General features: G+C 43.7%; 1 protein-coding gene across 1 annotated transcript; it reads left to right on the plus strand.

Annotated features, from left to right (window-relative positions):
- Nucleotides 1-981: 981 nt before the first annotated feature.
- On the plus strand, nt 982-18208 carry LOC124192724. The gene is made up of 11 exons (XM_046586192.1): nt 982-1701; nt 7510-7624; nt 9412-9563; nt 10394-10506; nt 12301-12413; nt 13658-13739; nt 14897-15027; nt 15259-15399; nt 15914-16130; nt 16393-16689; nt 16849-18208. Exons 1-11 carry the CDS (start codon nt 1642-1644, stop codon nt 16865-16867), a joined length of 1440 nt encoding a protein of 479 aa, XP_046442148.1. The 5' UTR covers nt 982-1641; the 3' UTR covers nt 16868-18208.
- The last annotated feature ends 155 nt before the right edge of the window (nt 18209-18363 follow it).

The raw sequence follows: 18363 nt of genomic DNA on the forward strand, positions 1-18363 counted from the left end.
ATGTGTCGCAGTTGTTGTTGTCGAGTGCAGCCGGAAGAATAAGAGCAGGAAGGACGGAAGGAAGCATTAGAACGACCAATGGGAAAAGGGGAAAAAAACAAGTGGTAGTGACATGAGATTAGTGTCTCTAGGTTGCACTTGTACTCCTACACACACACGCGAGGCGGTCGAGTGCTCAAAAACAAGAATTATTTCGTCGCTAGGCAACCGTTTCGACCGAAAACGGAACGGTGAGCGAGAACCATAACGTTCGTCTTAATTTGATCAAAGTTTCGCCCACCCACAGTCGTGGCAAATGAAATTCAGGACAGCTTTGATTAAAACCAACTTTTTTTTTTGGCTACCCACTGGTAGAAATTTCCTTAACGCCGAGATTCTAAAGTTTGAGCGACAGAAACTTTTTCGTGAATGTGATAAATCTGTCCCCCAACTTTTGTGCGTGTTGTCTTAACAAATGTTGGATGAGAAGTTCGCTAGATGGCGCGAGAGGGAATCTTTTACAACTTTTTCACCATCCGACGAATTTATAGTATTTTGTTTGAAAAATGAAAGAAGAGTTTTTTAAATTTTTTGTTTTGGGTACGCCGGGAGAATGAAGCGTGTCGGCACCGGTTTCGAATCCGCGCCGACCACCCGCACTCCGCGCCCGGAAGAAGTGGGCGGTGCTTTTGTATATTATAACGTGTGTTGTGTGTAGTGTACACACACCTTAACCCCACCTATCCAACTCTCCGTCAACCAAGTTATCCTCACTCGCCTTATGTACAAATGCAGCGGGTTCAAAATAAAATCTTTTCCCTCCTTCTTCTTCTTTACCTATTCCATCCACTTCTTCTTCTTCTCTTTCGTGGACCTTGTGAGTTCCTCCGCTTCTTCTTGGTTTCAACAGCCTCGGGGCATACACCTAAGAGAGAGAGAGAGAAGGGGGAATTGGGGGAGTGGTTATAATTCGAAAATCCAGCGCATATACCTGGCCGTAGCGGGTGCCGGCCCGGACCAGTCGTCAGTACGCCCGAGTGGGAGAAACAGAGAGAGAAAGCGGCGACAGAATAAAAAGTTCACCACCAACCAGAAAAGTTGAAGAAGAAGAAAACAAAACAGAATTTCAGTTTGTTGCTTTTTCTGTGGTTCGTTTGGCGTCAGCTATTATTCAGTTTTCTCGGTTCGTCGAGCTCACACAAGTCAGCATTAATTTACCCGGCACGACTCAATTGCGCAGATCCTCGACTGTTGTCTATAATCCGCCATCAACTTGTGCAACCATTGCGGAAAAAAAACTTGGCCAGCCATCGGATTGTTTATTTTAGCGCTTCGATAGTGATTCACGTTCCACTCGTTGTGGCGTGAGTGTGTAGAAAGAGATCCGAGTGGTTTTACCGGGAATAGTCAGATCAGCGTGTGGGCGCGCGTGCGTTGCGCACCAAAAAAGAAAACAAATTACGTTCGAATACCAGGAGGAAGATCAAGATTATTGGGTAATAGTTGAGCGTTATCCATCAGTGAATTTCAGCCGAGAAAAGAAAAACAAGACGTGCCGGTGGGCAAGCAAAGCTCCTTTAGCCTGGAACAATAATAAAAAATAACAGCCACCACCACATCCATCAAAAAATATTGAAAACAACCAAACAAAAAAAAAGAGAAATGGCGTCGACGTCAAACTACCTGTGGATTATCTCCTTGCTGTTGACAGCCATCATTCAGGTGAGTGTGTGTGTGTGTGATGTCGTCTGTGATGACGCCCCGAATATCCGCCATCAACTCGTTACAACCCGTGTGTGTTGTTGTGTCATTTCTTGCCGTCTCTTTCTTCTTTTCTCTCTTTACGCATTTCGTTGGACGGGGATTTATTCGGAGGGAGTTAGTCTTGCGTATCATTCGATTTATTGGATAGTCCTACTTTGTCGGAGAGCGGCGACATGGATGGAGAGTCAAGTAGCAGCCGCCGAAATGTTTGTCGATCGGGGAAAAATTTCCGACTAGGGAAGATTAGCTGGAACGTTCTGATTTACCTGTGTGAGAAAAATCTGGTAATAAATAAAAGATGAATGAGCGAGAAAAGGGATTTTACTATTTTATAAATAGTTGGAAGATTTTGAATAAAGAAAAAAGGGGAAATTTGAGGTGGCGCAAGGTAAAAAGAAGCGGCAGGTGCGCGCCGTCACGCTTCAAGTCGCCGCCTCTGAAGACTTTCTACAGCGGAGCTTCTTCTTTTTTCTTCTTCTTTCCTTTTTTCTATGATTCCTCCTGTTTCTTAACTTCCCCCCAAAAAAGCCCCCCCTTCTCTTCTCTTTCCTGTGTTATTTTCCTTGCAGAGGGGGGAAGGAAACAAGGAAAATAGAAGAAGAAATAACAACTATTTGAAACTAAAAAACAATCTAGTTGGGAGGGAGAGTTAGCACACACAGGCAGAGAAACAGGTACTCTGCATATAGGGACGACGACATGTATATAACAGCAGTCAAAGCTCTTGCCAAGCGGGTTCTTCAAACCTGTCTCTCCGGGGCCCCTTTTTTTGTTGTTGTTGAAACTATTACGCCAACTATCTCAATTATGATGGCCCCCATCGACCCGAATCAACTGCTCAACCCAAAAAAAAAGCAAAATCCCGAGCGAAAAATGTCGAAAAGAAAAGGGCGGAATAAATTTGAAAAGCTAAAACTTTTTAACTGGATGTCAAACTTGGTGTAGGGGCGAGTGAGTTTGCCGATTTGGAAAAATGGGCAGAACAACAAATTGTATTTGATTTGGCGGGGGGTCTCTCTATCGTGAATGGGGGGAAAAACCACCCAGACCAACAAAAAGCGAAACGAGTAATTGGAATAAACTGACGGATGGATGGATGGATATGGAAATGCAAGGAGAAGCATCCAACGGCACAAAAAATCGCGGCTATTATTGAGTCTCGTTCGGATGGAGAGCCAGCTGTGTACACACACATAGTTTATTCGGGTGACTATAGTCTCTGTCTATTGGGTTTGTTATTTCCCTCCTTTTGATTTGTGTCGTGTGTATAATGTATAAGCTTCGCTATCTGCGCTGAGGCTGAACACACGCGGACGACGCCCTCTTCCGGGCGATATAACGGGCCACATGGGTCGCCCGGCGTTTAAAGAGCCGGGACGAGCGTTCGTTCGATGATGGGTCACCCGGATGCGAGCCTCGGAAATCTTTCTCTCAGCTCTATAGCTACTTCCAAATACCGCCGCCACACCGGGACAAAATAAATAGGAAAAAGAAAAAAAACAAACTAGCAACAAACAAATGAGAGACATTGCTGGACTCTCTCGCTCTCTCTCACTGGTTTCGGACACTGGAACGCTGGCCCCGTTACCTAGTCGACGAATCACGTAAAACAACAAACGAAAAAGGCAAGTTATGTAGCTAAGCTAGACAGTCGAAAAAGCCATCATGTCAAAGAAGAAGATTAACAAAAGAGTGGGAGCAATAGAATATATAAGGGAAGAGACGGGCCAGCGACGTGGGACTCGTTTGGCAAACGAGTATTTATTTGATGTTATGCGATGCGTCTTTTTGTGTTTTGTTTCTTTTTTAGTATCTGTTTTGGTTTTCTTTTTCGGCCGAAAAAAACAATAATCGCTAACGGCGGGTCAGTTTTCACCTGTTGGGCTGGAATGGCTCGTCGGTGAAAGCGGGCCATCCCATCTCCTGACATGGATTTCTCTCTCCTGTGATCTGACATGGTAGTAGTCGGTGCCCAATTTGGTAAGGGCCGACGCGAAGGGAAGCAAAGAGAATCAGAAGAAAGGAAGACGAAGAAGAAGAGAAAAGAAATTCAAAGAGAAATTCTCTTTCTCTTTTTTTCTTCTCTCCTTCCCGTTGGTTCGTTCGTTTTTTTGTTTTGTTTTTCCACAGTATGTATACCTATCTGTCTAACCTGTCTTGGAGCTGTTTTGTTCGAGTCTGCATATATTTATATACATCTACGACGTTGCCATCTAGACATGTCTTCCATCTCAAGCGAGAGCCCTGCCGGAGACGGGCCGTGTCGTGCGTACGTGCTGCGTCTGATAACGAATGTAGCTACTTTCACTCCCGCACGGGACTTGACTGCCACGGCAGCCGGCCCATGCATAACAACAACCAAACAGAGCCATAGCAGAAGACTTTTTATGTAGGCCTTTGTAGACTCAGAGATTGCCGATTCAATCCTTCCGGCAAAAGAAACGGACGTTGAAAATCCAGGCTACCTACATTCTTCTTTCTTTCTTTCTTTCTTCCACTCTGTGGAAGGCCCTTCTTACCAAAGAAATCCGCACCGCAGTTTCACCATTAGAAGCTTCCGAAATTAGGGAGGGACCTGTCGATTCACTGGGCGCACAAACCAAAAGAACAAACAATCGTCGCGAGAGTTGTTGTTGTTGTTGTTTCTTGATTTTTCTTGTTGCTTCCTTCTTTGGGGTTTTGGCAGTTTTCTCGCTCTGCCAACAAACAAAATCAAAACAACCATGGGAGTTGGGAGAGAAACTCCCAACAAGGGTCTCGGCACTAATGGAAAAAAGAAAAAATCTCCCGATGGGATAACCACAGCAGTCGAGCTTTTTATCCAACCAAGGAAAGGTTACGTATAGTCATGCAGGTATCTAAAGAAGGAATGCGAGCTTGAATGATGTGATTATATCTCGAAATGAATTAACTGGCGCATATATATCTGAGCTACCTGTTGGAGTTGCAAGGTCAGGGCGGGAAAAAAAATCTTTCGTTCAGGTCTCTATGGGCGCGCCGCTCAACGACAGGTCGTAAAGGCGAAAAAAAACCCGAAAATAACAACTTCCCTCTGAAAATTAATTTGAAAAAAAAGGCGCCATTTTTATTTTTTATTTTGTTGCTTTTCGCCCCAGTAACTTGGACTTGTTGCTGCTATCGGTTGTGGTGTGATATCACGACATATTTGGAATTGCAGTGCTGGACGCTATAACTCCGCAGTATCTCCACCCTTTTTAATGATACCCATCGCGGGGGTTTGTCCCGCATTTAACCGCATAACAACGGACACGATCACGGTCCCGATTCTCCTTTTTTTTTCTCTCCTTTTTTCTTTCGTGTCGAAAAACCTTAACAGAGGGGAACAAGAGCAAGAAATGAAACGAAGCAGATATATATAGATAGATGCAGATAGAAAGGGAAAGAACAAAGGACTTGGATAATCGACTTGGTCACGGGCTAATTGGCCTCTTGATGTCCATTCTTTTAATTTTTCCCGGAACAATTTTTTTGTTTTTCGTTCCTTTCTCTCTCTTTTTTTAAGTTTTTTCTCTCTGGTCGTGTTCTCTTGTCGCTCTCCAATGTGATCTGACACGGCCGGGGTAAATGAACCGAACTTTTGTTAAATCGGTTACGTTTTTCTTCTTTTTATTTTGTTTTTCTTGACTTGAGAACTCGACCGAAGTGAATTCGGTCAACACCAATTCAAAACACGGTAGTTTTTTGTTGTAGTTCGTGAATGGGGGGGACAGAATAAGACGAGAGAAGAGAAAAAAAAAAGATGGAAGGAGTTTTTTGGTCGTAAATTTCCTGTTGTGAAGAGACAACAACTGCTGGTAAACACTCGGTAAATACCCCACTTACGATAGCATGGAAACAACTAATTTGCCAGTCAACAGTTTCTGTTGCCAGCGCTGGGAAATGGCCACTTTAACCTCATTGGCCAGTCGGGAAAGAGACGACCAGATGGACGTCAAGCTGACACACAACTCCTCACAAAATGACGTTCACAACCGACATTTCAAGTTCGACTAATGAGTTTACGTTGGGAAAGACGAACGAACGAAGAACACGCGAAATGAAAGAGAGAGAACTTCAACTACAAAATTAAACCGGCCACCGCATATGTTGCGCGCCCATTTTGAATTCAAAATGAACCCGAACGTCGCAATTTAGTAGTTAAGCAGCGTGGTGCCAGCCGATGAAAAAGAGCATTCGGTAAATTGTCGCGGTACTTTTGAAGCTTTTATAATCTCGATTATATTAGCTTGTATTAACCTATATACTGTCGAAATTAACGAGAAAGAGACAAAGACATTGTTCATCAGCATTCTTACATAATACGCGGGAGAAGAATCAGAAGGAACTCGTTTTCAAACTCTGCTGGATTGTGTACAACTGTAAAAATTGCCATCGGGTGAAACCTGATGTTGGCAATGGGGGGAACCAACATCCTCCAAGAAACACGGAGGAAAACAAATAAAATAATAATAACAACAATAATGGCTCTAGGCAGGATTTCATTCCGTGTCAGCTCGGTATTTGTTATTCGTAATTGCCTCAAAGGAATCCGGATTGGTTGCAGGCATCTAATGTTTTAAAATGCTCTATCGCCGTGTTTTCAGCCGCAAAGGAATGAGGCAACTCTTCTTCGTTTAGATAGTAGGAAAAATAACATCTGATCGTGTATTATATTATACACACACAGCCGAGAAGTAAAAAAAAAAAAGAAATATGTACAGCATATTAGATATTTTATTTTATTTTTTGTTACAAACAGATAAATTATTTCAAAATGGTGGAGAGAATAAGAAAGAAAAGAAAAAAAGATATGTACACGGTTGACCGCTAAGGACCGGTTTATTATTTTATGAGTTCATCTCCTTAATTCTCCTTTTGTTTCTCCGCCGTATTGTCTTGTGTGGTTGCTGGCGAAACTTCCAACAATTCAAAGATTGCGGACGCGGAACATTCTTATAAGGAACTTCTTTAAAAATCCTATCCAGCCCCGAATTTCTTGGTGTCTTGATTTATTGTTGAAAATGTTCTTGATATTTCTCTTCTCAGACTGTCAATCCTTTTTCTTTTCTTTCCGTCTTTCACTGGGTCGTATGTTTGAACAAAAAAGTCCAGGGGAAATCCATGTTGTCGCCGTTGTTGGACTCTTTTGGGAAGTCGGTCGGCTGCTGGCACCAACAACGTGCAGCATCATCGCCGTCCAAAAACGGCGTGATGGTGGTAGGGGGGGGGGGGAAGAAAAAAAAGATCCGAAGGATGGCCTTCGGATGGCCGGACGCGGACGATCGTACGCCCTTTTACAGGCATCGTTCACTTTCAGCGCCGCTGGCGTCCAACCATTTAAGGCGATTGGTGTCTTGTCGACTAACGCAAACGGCCTTCGCTTTCCAATTCTTTCTCTGATATTTTATGACTTCTCCTCTGACACGAAAACCTGGAAAAGATCTACCCATTTATTATTAAAGTGTACCTCCTTTTTGCCCGGTTTGTTTGTTCTCTCTCTCCTTTTTGATTTTTTGGCGACGGGCGAGGATGTGTGTAATATTCCCGAAATCGTTTCCAATATGGGCATTCCATGTGGAATGCCATTACGTGTAGACTGTAGCGTGATGTTATCCAGGGTTGGGTGTGTATCTCTCTCCTTGGTCCCCTTTTGGGTTTTGTTTTTTCAGCATATGGCTGAAAATAATTCATTATTCATCATCTCATGTGTACCATATTTATTGATTTCTCTTTTCTTTTTCTTTTCCCGAAACGTCACGAGAATAGATGGCCGACAGTCAACTACCCAGTCCCGTCGATGCAGAATTTCTCCCTTCGGTCACGGCCAGTTGCCAGGGCGGACTGATGACCATCAAAGTGGAAACCAAGCAAGCTTTCCAAGGTAACATTTTACATCACACCACATCATATTCGCCCAGTGTCGGTATAAAACCATTTCTGTTTTGCGGACGAGGCTTTCTTCACGACGCAGCGATCAAGCGGGGCTGTATAATTCAGAAAGGCAATATGTTCCAGCAGTCGATAGCTATTCCGATTGTTATTCGTTACAAACAACTTAGACGATAAGCAAAGTTGAGAGAAAGCAATTGTCCATCAGAAATGAAATTTCCCAGAAATTTGAATTTTGTTTGTTTCCCATTCAAGTTCATTGAACGCGCGCGTGTGCTTCTCCTATGCGAGATTCCTCTTCTGCGGGAATATATTTCTTCGGATAGGGAAGAAGGCCAATAAGATCGCGAGCGAATGAGGTTACACACGAGATGCGTGCGATCTCCTTTCGGCCGTTTTTCTTGAATAAGAAAAAAGAACCAAAGAAACCGGTTTGCCATCCACCTATAGCTGTAGTGTAGACGTTCCTTCTGCTCTCATCATCATCATCTGCCTCCTCCGGTTGTTCTTCTGTTGCTCATCGTGGAACGTATTAGATGCATCAAGCAGGGGGAGGTATAGGCGTTCGTGATTCAAGGTGGCCTCGTTTCGTTATTAAATGCATTTCTGACAAGAACAAGACCGATTCGCTAGATCTATGGGCGCTCTTGTTTTTCCCTCATTTCCAATGGTAGACTTGTAATTGTATTTCTTCTTCTGATTTCCTGAATGAGCAACTGGGACACGGAGAGTTCAGAATGTTTTAGATTTCGATTCTTCTGCTTCCTCGTTATTATTGCGCACAGTGCACATACGCATCAGATGATTATTTAAAGTGCGTATCGAGATAATAAAGGGGGAATAGAGGGGCGGTAGGGGTCAGGCCCAACTTCACGGGGCTATGCCGTCGTCGACATAAATACCTACGCGACGGTGATGGCAATTTTTTTCGTTAGTCAGACAATCACGTCCGACCACTCCCACGGTGATCGGCAAATAGCGCTAAGCCCTGTAATGAAAGCAATCGTTCGCTCGCTCGTTCTCGCACCGTGTTATCGGGAAAAGGTGGGCGAGGATGTAACACAAAAACGAAAATAACAACCAAACATGTGTAGCGCATTTGTTATTATAATATCCGTACGGTACACACAGAGACGCTGTGTGTATACATATCTATAATTTAAAAAAACAATTGCATTTTTCGGTTGGGGGGGTTCATTTTCTGGAAATAGAGCGTGCAAAGCTCGTTTTTTTTTTATTTTCACGTTTCGAAAGAGCGTCAAGCACCAAAGGCAAACGTGAGAATTCCAGCCGAGAATCAGCACACTCTCCGCAGGGCAGAAACGGTGTGTCCCTATCGGTCTTTTTTCTTATTCTGAGGGCTGGTGGATTTGCGTGAAATTTCAATCGATCCGACACGCAGAGGCGAACGCAATCAAGGCAAAACTTTTCCCCCCGAGAGTGACAGAAATATTCGTGAATTTCCCCCTGTGTGTGAACAGGACGTCGTCTGTCTGGCTTTTTTCCTGCCACTATTTTTGGCGTAGATTTATTGCATTGTCCTCACAAAAGGAGAAATCTCTGGGCTGATGAATTACGTGTCGTCTTATTGCGCACGAACGGGAAACTAGAAAACGAACGTCGCCCTGTCTTGTATGTACTCGCAGAGCCGATGACTATTAACTGCACACACACGTGATTGCATTGTTTGCGGCTTGTCTGATGATTATACATATCGTCTCATTCGACTTTTCTCTTTCTTCTTTTTTTATGTTTTATTTTATGTGAATGTACAAACAGGCGTGATGCACGTGTGTGACCGGGCGAGAGGCGACTGCAAGCGAAGTCCAGCCTGCACTGTTTACGGTGACAGCAACACGACGGCCAGTTTGCGCATCAACATGCTGGCCAGGCCGAACGACACGGATTTCTGCGGTGTCTACATCAATGACGTGAGTTTCAACCCCCCCGCCCACCAACTTCTGACTGACTCATTTCCTCCTGTCCCTCTTTTGTTTCTGCATGTTTTCGGCCGTCCGTGATAGAGACGTGGACGACGATTACGACGTACGTACACGGGCACTAGACACTTGGCCGTGGGAAAGAAAAAGAGACAGAAAAAGAAAGAAGGACCCGAAAAACCAAGAAAAGAAAGTGGGAAATTTTGAGAGTATATTATCGTTTTTTGAAAAAACATATGAGCGGATGACCGGTTCTGATGTGGCTGTGCTTGTCCGGCCAATGTGCAATTCCCCTCCTGGAGAGAGAGAACCTTCTGCTGTCCTAGTAGTCTGTTTTATATTCCCTTCATGTCTCTTTGCTACATGGGAATTGGAGGTACTGGTACGAGTTTGCGCTGGCCCATTGTCTTGCCTTATATATAAACGTCGCTTCCGGATGGATAACTCTGCACATTCGCCCACTCTACCGTGCCGTATATGTGCCGTGTGTTATTGCGAGCGGGGGCCAACGGAGTACCCACACACACACACTGGGAGGGTGGCTGCTGTTGCGTAGTTCACCTTGAAGTGATTAAAATGCAATTGCTGCAATGGACGCGGACAGTGAGGGCCTTCGGGGGAGGAATGACTTTGAACTGTCAAAAGAGTAACCCCGCTCAATCTTCGGCTAACTATATCCATCACTGGACATGATGAGATTTGAATAGATGATTAAGGGCGATGGTTGTCTAACTCTTCTTCTCCTCTAACTTATTCGGAGATTTTCTCTTCTCTGATTTATTAACAAATCCCGTTTTGTTTTTTTGTTTTGATTATTGTAGCGAACGAGCGAACGATCGGTGCCGATTGCCGTTCGTTTCCACCGGACGCTGGAGTTGGGAGACGACAAATATTACGTCATCACTTGCGGGCGATCCGCCTTCCGCAACTCAAGGTCGGTACACCTTCGCCAATATTTCAGCATTGTTCACCTTCCCTTTTTCGATCGAAACTCACCGATAAGGAAAAATAAAAGGGAGGAAAAATTGACGTTTCCCTCGTCTACAAGTTGTGGGAGAGCGTTGCAGCATTACGCAGTACATTTGGTAGGTGAGGTGTGGGCGTGAGTGGCGCGACAGAGGCCAGCCTGCCGATTCGTTTTTCACGGTTGATGTCATTATGCAAATACTTTTTTTGGGGCCATCTCACACCCGCTTTATTCGGCGAGAAACTTTCGCTCATTGTGACGTCATTGACAATCAAAAGCGGCGGCCATATTTGCTGCTCGGTCGCGCACATCACGTCATCCACCTTCTTTCCCATTGACTCATTCCCCCCCCCCCCCACTTTTGTGTGCGTCTTTATTTGCCCATGTAGCCATTCTACCAATAGACTACCAGCCTTGCACCGGGAGTAATCCAGCTTCCACGTAAATCCCCGTCGGTTCCAATCATTCCCGGACAAATTCACCCGTCATCTTTATAGTAAAAAAAGAAATGGCCAACTAATTGACAGGGAGCTTTGACCGAACCGGATTTATTAGACTTGCCCATGAGATTTTGGTCGGGGTTTTCTCCGGAAAGGGACGTACGTATGTGTACTTGTGTTTAGTTGAGATATATAGTCGCGGAACAAACAGATGATGCAAGAAAACCAAAAAAGAAAAAGGAAAAACTATAGTAGATAAATGTGTTTGTTGCTTTACCAAACACTTTCGTTTCAACAGAGTACTCCCGTCTGGTTTTTTTCTCGTGCTGTTGTCTTCTTCATTCTTCTTTTGGTTGATGGTTGGGGATTATTTTTTTGAAGGTCTCCGCCAGGGGCCAGCACGGCACGGGAGATACTATCAAACTCCCGTCACGACGAACTTCCCGGACACGTTGTGAAATTTATTTTTTTTTTCTTTTTAAGACGAGAAAAACAGCAGCAGATGGAATGAAAGAAAGAAACGAAAACTAGTCGACAAGAGACAAAGGCAAAATGCCGAATGTTGCGTTTCTCTCAAACTGCTTTACCTACCCACCAATTAGCGCAGTGAGCGTATGTATATGTATATATATACCTGAGTAGTACCTATGATTCGCTAGCGTGTTGTTATTAAAGCCTGACCTAATCACCGGTCTCGTGAATCAATTGAAAACAAATTCCGTAACACGAGAAAATGAGCGGCGGCGGCGGCGTCTAAAGCGGCCAATGGCCACCACCACCACCTACAAAAAAATTGTAGACAACGTTATAGACCGTCTTAATAATCTTTAGCAGGGAGAAAAAAAAAGATATTCACGAACGAGAGAAGAAAAAGAAAATTCCAAACTGCCACAGAGAAAATGAGATAAAGAAGAAGGAAATTTGTTGGTGTTGTTGTTGTTGTTTCTCTGTCTCTCCGGTTTCGACGAGTACGGAGAGCACATAACATTCCGTTTCGTTTCTTGCCATTAAAAGAAAGGGTCGGGTCAAGAGGGGGTGAGTCGTTAGACCTCTTTGGAAATGGTTCATTATGCAGCGCTGCACTCACGCGGGAAACGGATTGCCTGTTGCGATTGCAACAGGCGCGGCGGCCACCGCCCTCCACAGCCCAGACCCTCGACGTGTTGTGCCGGGATGCTGCTGTTTGTTTTTCTTGTGTTTTTAATTTCTTTCCTAGAGGGAAAGAAACGATACTTGTGTTATGTCTTTTTTTCCCAAACGACCGGAATGTGGTTATTAATGATTCTTCCCCTTTTTGTTTCCTTTACATTGTCGCACACAGGAACGAGACGGCCGACGCCTACATGAGACTTTACAGCGAAGATAATAAGCGAGTCACCGAAGCCGTCTACGGCAGAAAATACAAACTCAGAGTCGGCGTTAATAATCTTGACAGTAAGTTGTTTTTTAAAAGAAATTGTAGTTTTTCCTTTTGTTTTCTTTTCCTCATTCTTCTTCTTTCGCTCGTATCAATTTTCTTCTTCTCAATTCTGGGGGGATTGGCGCGCTCCGTGTGTCCGCCGGAATTTCTATTTTTCTCAAACAGCAGCAGCACAAACGAGCTGCAGCAACACGTAACGTGTACAATACATTAAAGAAGACGCCTCCAAAGAAGAGAGTCTTCGTCATGGCTACATCCGCTTCTTCTATACGCATTCCATTTCTGTTTTTCCCTCCTTTTCTTCGCAGTTCTTCCACGGTCTATCCATTCGATCCGTTTCGCGCCCGTAGAAAGGCAAGAAGAAAAAATTCAAATTCTTATTATCTCGTATATTTTCTCAATTTTCTTTCCGCGTCTTGGATTTTGAGTCTTGGAAACTCCATATGCAATCGGTGTTGCTGGCGTGCCTCGTTTCGGGTCACGAACTTTTCGTATCTGCGTGAACATCGGCCATCGTTTCGAAAACAAAAAAAACTCGTTGGGAAATGAGATTGAAATGGGGAAACCCAAAAACAAAAATCCCAAAATACCTCGGACGTCTACGTGTAGATTCACCTGTCCGGCAGGGAGGGTGGAATAAATGAGTGAGTTAAAAAGAAAACCCAACCCGCGCGTTCTATACATACTAAGTTTCCCCATTTTTCTCTCTCTTGGGTGTTTCCAGTCAAGTTCTAATATCTCAATGACCAAATTAGGCAACTGCCCAGGTCGTCCAGTGTCTAGGTAACCTTGGAGGAGACCCGTGAAGAATTAAAAGGCGTAGTGGAAGTTAAAATCAAAAGGGAAAGTTATTTTTAAAAAATGAAGAAGAACTTTCAAACTGTTTTCCCTCTCGTTCTTCTTCTTCTTCTTCTTCTTCTTCTGGGAACATAAACTAAAACGACGATGGTTATATGACTGTTGCCCTTCCTCGCCTAACTTGTTGCCGGTAAACACATTCCACTGGCGGCTTTTACTTTCATGCCGTTCAAACTGCTCGTTCAACAGCTGCCCGATATGTATCTAGGCATAGTGTCTATATATGTCTACCTACCCCGGTGTGTGTGTGTATACTCACTGAGAAGAAAGGGAAGAAGAAAATGAATCGACGACCTCCAATGTTCATTACACACAGGCGAATGAGAAGCGCCAGACCTTACCAGTCCACAAGTTATTTACGACCTCTTTCATTTTTCTTTCTTATTTTTAACCAAAAAAGGTTTTTACGGATTCCGACCGTCTTCGTGCTTCACCTACGGCGGGCCCAACAGCAGCGTCATTCCATTGTTCGATAAACGAGGGTAAGTTATAAAAAAAAAACTAGAAAATGAAAACGATGTCGTTAACTGTTACGGAACTCAATACCAGACTAGGATAAGATATACCCTTTTTTATCTTCTTCTTCTTCTTCTTTTTTCGGTTATTTCACGTCAGGTGAACAAAATTCTTTTTGGTCCCTCTAATTGTAGTTGTCCTGGGTGGTATACTGTGCACACAATGTAAATAACGCTTCGCAGATGGACGTTTTCCGCTCGAGAAATTCAATTAACTTTTTTTTTCCGAGCGTGCCCAGGCTTATTTATGTTGATTGAAATCAAAAGCAGACACGCGGCCCTTTCCGTTTTTTCACGGAGGTTACAGAGTCTATTGACCTTTTTTAAAAAAAACCAATCTGAATATCTAATCAGAAGCGGCCGTCAATATCTTGTACACGTTCGGGAGACTTAATGATTGGCGATTCATTATTAACATATTCAAGAAACAAGTGGGAGAGGCTTTTTTTTATTTATTTTTTGGCAAAAATATTGCCGAAATGACGGCCATTATTTCCCCTCCGCGAATGAATAACTTGGGATTCGGGTCTAACATTATGTGCAGACATTGATGGCTTTGTGGGTTGGGAAGGGAGGTGGAAAAGGATATGTATGTTTTAGGATGATGAGATGGCACGAAATCTGCCGCTCTATGTGCGCCAAAGCTCTCTCGGCTGGCATTTGGCCAGAGTATGACTTCCTGTTCGCATGACGACATGGAAATAACCAAACTATATAGTGGGTAGTATATACTACAGTAACCCCCAGCCAGCATTTCAATAAAATATGCTATTAGCATTTTCTTCTTTCTTCTATGATAAAAATTCAGCGAAAGACACGAAAGTAAGAAGAAGAAGAAGAAGCTGGTCAAGGTGAATTCTTTTGTTCGTGGCTTGGCTATAGCGTCAGCGCACGACTGAATTACCATTCGGCCATTATGTATATGTGTTGTAAATCATATGGGATAGGAGAAAGAAAAGATGATTTTACATGATGGATTAGCCGGATGAGAAATAACAACGTAATTTCTTTTGTGTGTGTGTGTGTACGTTATATTAGTTTGTTATGATTGTTGTTGCTGAAATATATCCGTCTCATCGTTCTGACCTGTACATGATTTTTTTGTTGCCCATGTAAATTGGCAGGTGCCCGGAGAAGAAGATAGCCACGAATTTCGTCCACGATAACAAAGGTTACGCCGAAGCAGAGATCCCCATGTACCGTTTCGCTGAGTACAACGTCGTCAACATTCAGTGCGACATCCTCGTCTGCAAAGGTGCGTACATATAAGCTCGTCTCCCGGGGGGTTCTCTCTGTGTGATTTACGACGATGAAGTACGAACGAGAGCTGCGGAGGAAGCTGGGCCATATACTTTGACGGAACAGACAAAGTGGAAATGTCACAGACGTCCCAGCGCGGCCATTTTTTCATTTCCTCTCGTCGATGGAATAAACTAATGAATCTTTTTTGTTTGTTTGTTTGTTTGTTTGGTGGGCCACAACACAGGCGGGTGCGGCGAAGCATTCTGCGACGACGACATCACTCCGTTCGCCCAGGGTCGAGCCATTGGCCGCGACGTTCCCGACTCGGAGGGGAGTCTGATGGCCTCCTACAGCGTCTACGTCGTCGATCCAGGAGCTGCCCCACGTAATTTTCCATCCTCTTGTTATTGCATTCTATTCCTTCTCCCTCTCGACTTGATTCGGTTTCGCCATACCGGTCGTCAGACTCGTCTCATTTTCATTCCGGAGTCTAGAGCTAGATAAGACTCGTAACGCGTTGAAATGGTCGTTTCATTTCGTTATAGAAGCGCCAACAAGACGAGGTTGGAAGAGTCAAATTCACACGGTCCGTTAGGACAGTGCTCATATCAAACAATCAGACAGTAGTTGAAAAAGAATGTTGTCTTGTACAGCCAAAAAATAAGAAGAACATGAGATGCTTCGAGCATATTTGGCGAAGGGAAAGAAAAAATAACCGACAATTCAAAATATTATAAGCCAAAAAAAAGAGCAGAGTTGATGATGGCTCGCCATGTTTTCCCTTTTATTTTTTTGACTTTTTTTCTCACATTGGATCATTTTTTTTTTTTTCTTCTCTTTTGTTCGAGTCCATTTAAAATGAACGTGTGTTTGTCTTGGCTCCTCTTATCTGTGTATAGTGGCAGTGGCAGCTTGTTCGGGTATTCAACCTCTTTGGCTGCTCTATTTGTGCATCGCTTTCGGCATCCTCTTCCTGATTATGCTCATCATCAACGTGTTCCTCTGCTCGGCCATGACCTGCTCCTGTTCCAAGACCGAAGTCATCGAAAAGGAGCCCAGCATCATAGAAGAGTATGACCCTTACCGCTCCTGGCACGGATCGCAATACGGATCACGGTACGTTCGCTAGCGCCGCTGATGATGATGATGATGATGGTGTGTGTGGTAACTAAATAGACACTAAATACTAGACACTGTCTACATAAATAGCAGTCAGAGCGGACGTGTGGCTTGCGAGGAGCCAAGGTTCTAGTCTACTCTACTAGTATGAGTGTGTGTGTCTCCGCCATTTTGGGAGGGAGAGGGCTGTGAAAGCGTCGACTAACGAGACGACAATAACGGACTAATCGAAATGATTTGTTGACGGTGTTCATTAAAGGTACTCGCTGAACGGAGTGAGCAAGCCGGGCTACATCTCGGCGGGTTCAACCATGAACTCGACCCGCTCCTATTCGACCAACAGCGATCATTACGCCATCGTCCATTCCAGGCCCGGAAGCCGCTATTCGGCGCCAGGGGCCAATGGAGTTCATCACGGCCAACGACAGCAGAACGGGCAGGCCAATCACCACCATCAAACAGCCACTCAACAGCGACGTGATCCGCGCAACGGAAACGGCGAAGTCCATCACGGTCCCGGCCCAGGCTCCATTTCGGGCTCGCATTACTCGGCCAAGTAGATTATTATCATTCTCGTCTTTTTCTTCTTCTTCTTCATCACGCTGTGTGTATTTAAACATATCCAAGCCAAAGTCGCTAGTTTCAACTTCTTCTTTCTTTTTTGATTCGTATATTCATTTTCTTTTTTTTTTGGCTGTGTGTTTTGTTTCTAAAGCGGGACTCGGCTGCATTGATGATCACGACGATGATGATGATGATGGCGGGAGACAAAGAGCTGCTGGAAGAGAGGAGGAACAACAACTGTACATACATATTCTTTCCACCTTGAGTTTGCTGCTGTGCCGCTGCATTTGAAGCCGACGAACCGCTGCTGCTGTTTGCTGCTGCTGCTGCTGCGGGACTTGTGTAACTTGCGTGACTCGTCGGGGTGAAAGGTCGACTCCTATGAGAGAGTGGAATACATACATATATACATACACATGCGGGAGCAGCCAACAGACGTACGGAATGAAAGAAGAGGAAGAGGGCGGAGACGGAAAGGAAGAAGAAGAAATTGTTAAAGAGTTGAAGAAAGAAGAAAACTTTTTGTTTTTTTGTTTTGTGTTTTATTTTTATTTTTTCCTCCCTTTTTTTGTGAAAAACAAGGCCATAGTAAAAGAAGAAGAAAAAAGACATATAAAAGACATTTACGCATTCACGGGGAAGACGAAACGAGTTGATCTAATTCTAATAATAAAAATTACAAAAAATAAAGGGGAAAATGGGGGGGCAGCTAGACCGCCGTTTGTTACGGCCGCCACCACACGTCACCTCCGTTGCGATCCATCCGTCATATTATAGATCTATATATTATTTTTGTTGCCTCTTTTTTTATCGTCTGTACATGTTCTTGAACGTGTTTCGTTTTCTTTTCGAGAAACTAAAAAAAAAAAAAACCAAAAACACACTTAAAGACTTTGACGGGAGCAATTAAGACATAAACAAATGCGCTATAATAAAAACACGAAAAACAAAAACAAAATGCATATTCCCCCCCACTAACATTCGTTGTTCTTACCAAACAAGATTCGTTATTGTGCGCGATGTGTGTGTGTGCGCTGTGTGCTCTTAGGCGTATTATCTACCCCAAAACCCCCCCCACGGTGTGTAATCGTGCTGAACTTAACTACTCGCGGATTTTATTTGGCTACAATAAGAAATCACGCAAAGTGGTTTTTGGCAATATATCAATCAAGCACTGGCGCACATATAAAGTTGCGGGTGCCCATGTCTCTCTGTGTGTATTTGTGAGTGTTATCATTTTTTTTTTTTTTTTGGTAATTCTTATCGCCTTTTGTGCATTTATATCTTTGATTTCTATCGCGTTCGATTGTATTGGCTCCATCATCCCTCACTACAAAAAACCTAATTGTATCAGTGCGAGTGAAAAACCGTGTGAATGTCTCAAAGAACAAAAAACCAACAAAAACACATAAATCATGTTATAATTCTAATGATGTTACATCACGTCGTGTGTTTCATGAAATGATTAATAATAATAAATAAAAACATGTACATAACCCCCAAAAACGAAACATTTCGAGATTGTCTTGATTTATGATTTCTCTTGACTGTTTTTCGTTCGTGATTTTGCATTTTCCTTAGGGTTACCTATACATTCGGCTGACATATCCCCAACGGTCGCTGAAGGAAAGGGGGGAGGGGGGTTGAAAGAGGAAGAAGAAACGGG

Source organism: Daphnia pulex, chromosome 4, assembly GCF_021134715.1.
Source record: "Daphnia pulex isolate KAP4 chromosome 4, ASM2113471v1".
Lineage (NCBI taxonomy): Eukaryota > Metazoa > Arthropoda > Branchiopoda > Diplostraca > Daphniidae > Daphnia > Daphnia pulex.

Bases quoted from the DNA above. Each gene is read 5' to 3' on its own strand.
- LOC124192724 (XM_046586192.1), top strand. From the start codon at position 1,642: ATGGCGTCGACGTCAAACTACCTGTGGATTATCTCCTTGCTGTTGACA. The intron at 12,414-13,657 runs GTAAGTTGTTTT...TAACCAAAAAAG, and splicing joins CGGCGTTAATAATCTTGACA to GTTTTTACGGATTCCGACCG. The intron at 16,131-16,392 runs GTACGTTCGCTA...TGTTCATTAAAG, and splicing joins GGATCGCAATACGGATCACG to GTACTCGCTGAACGGAGTGA.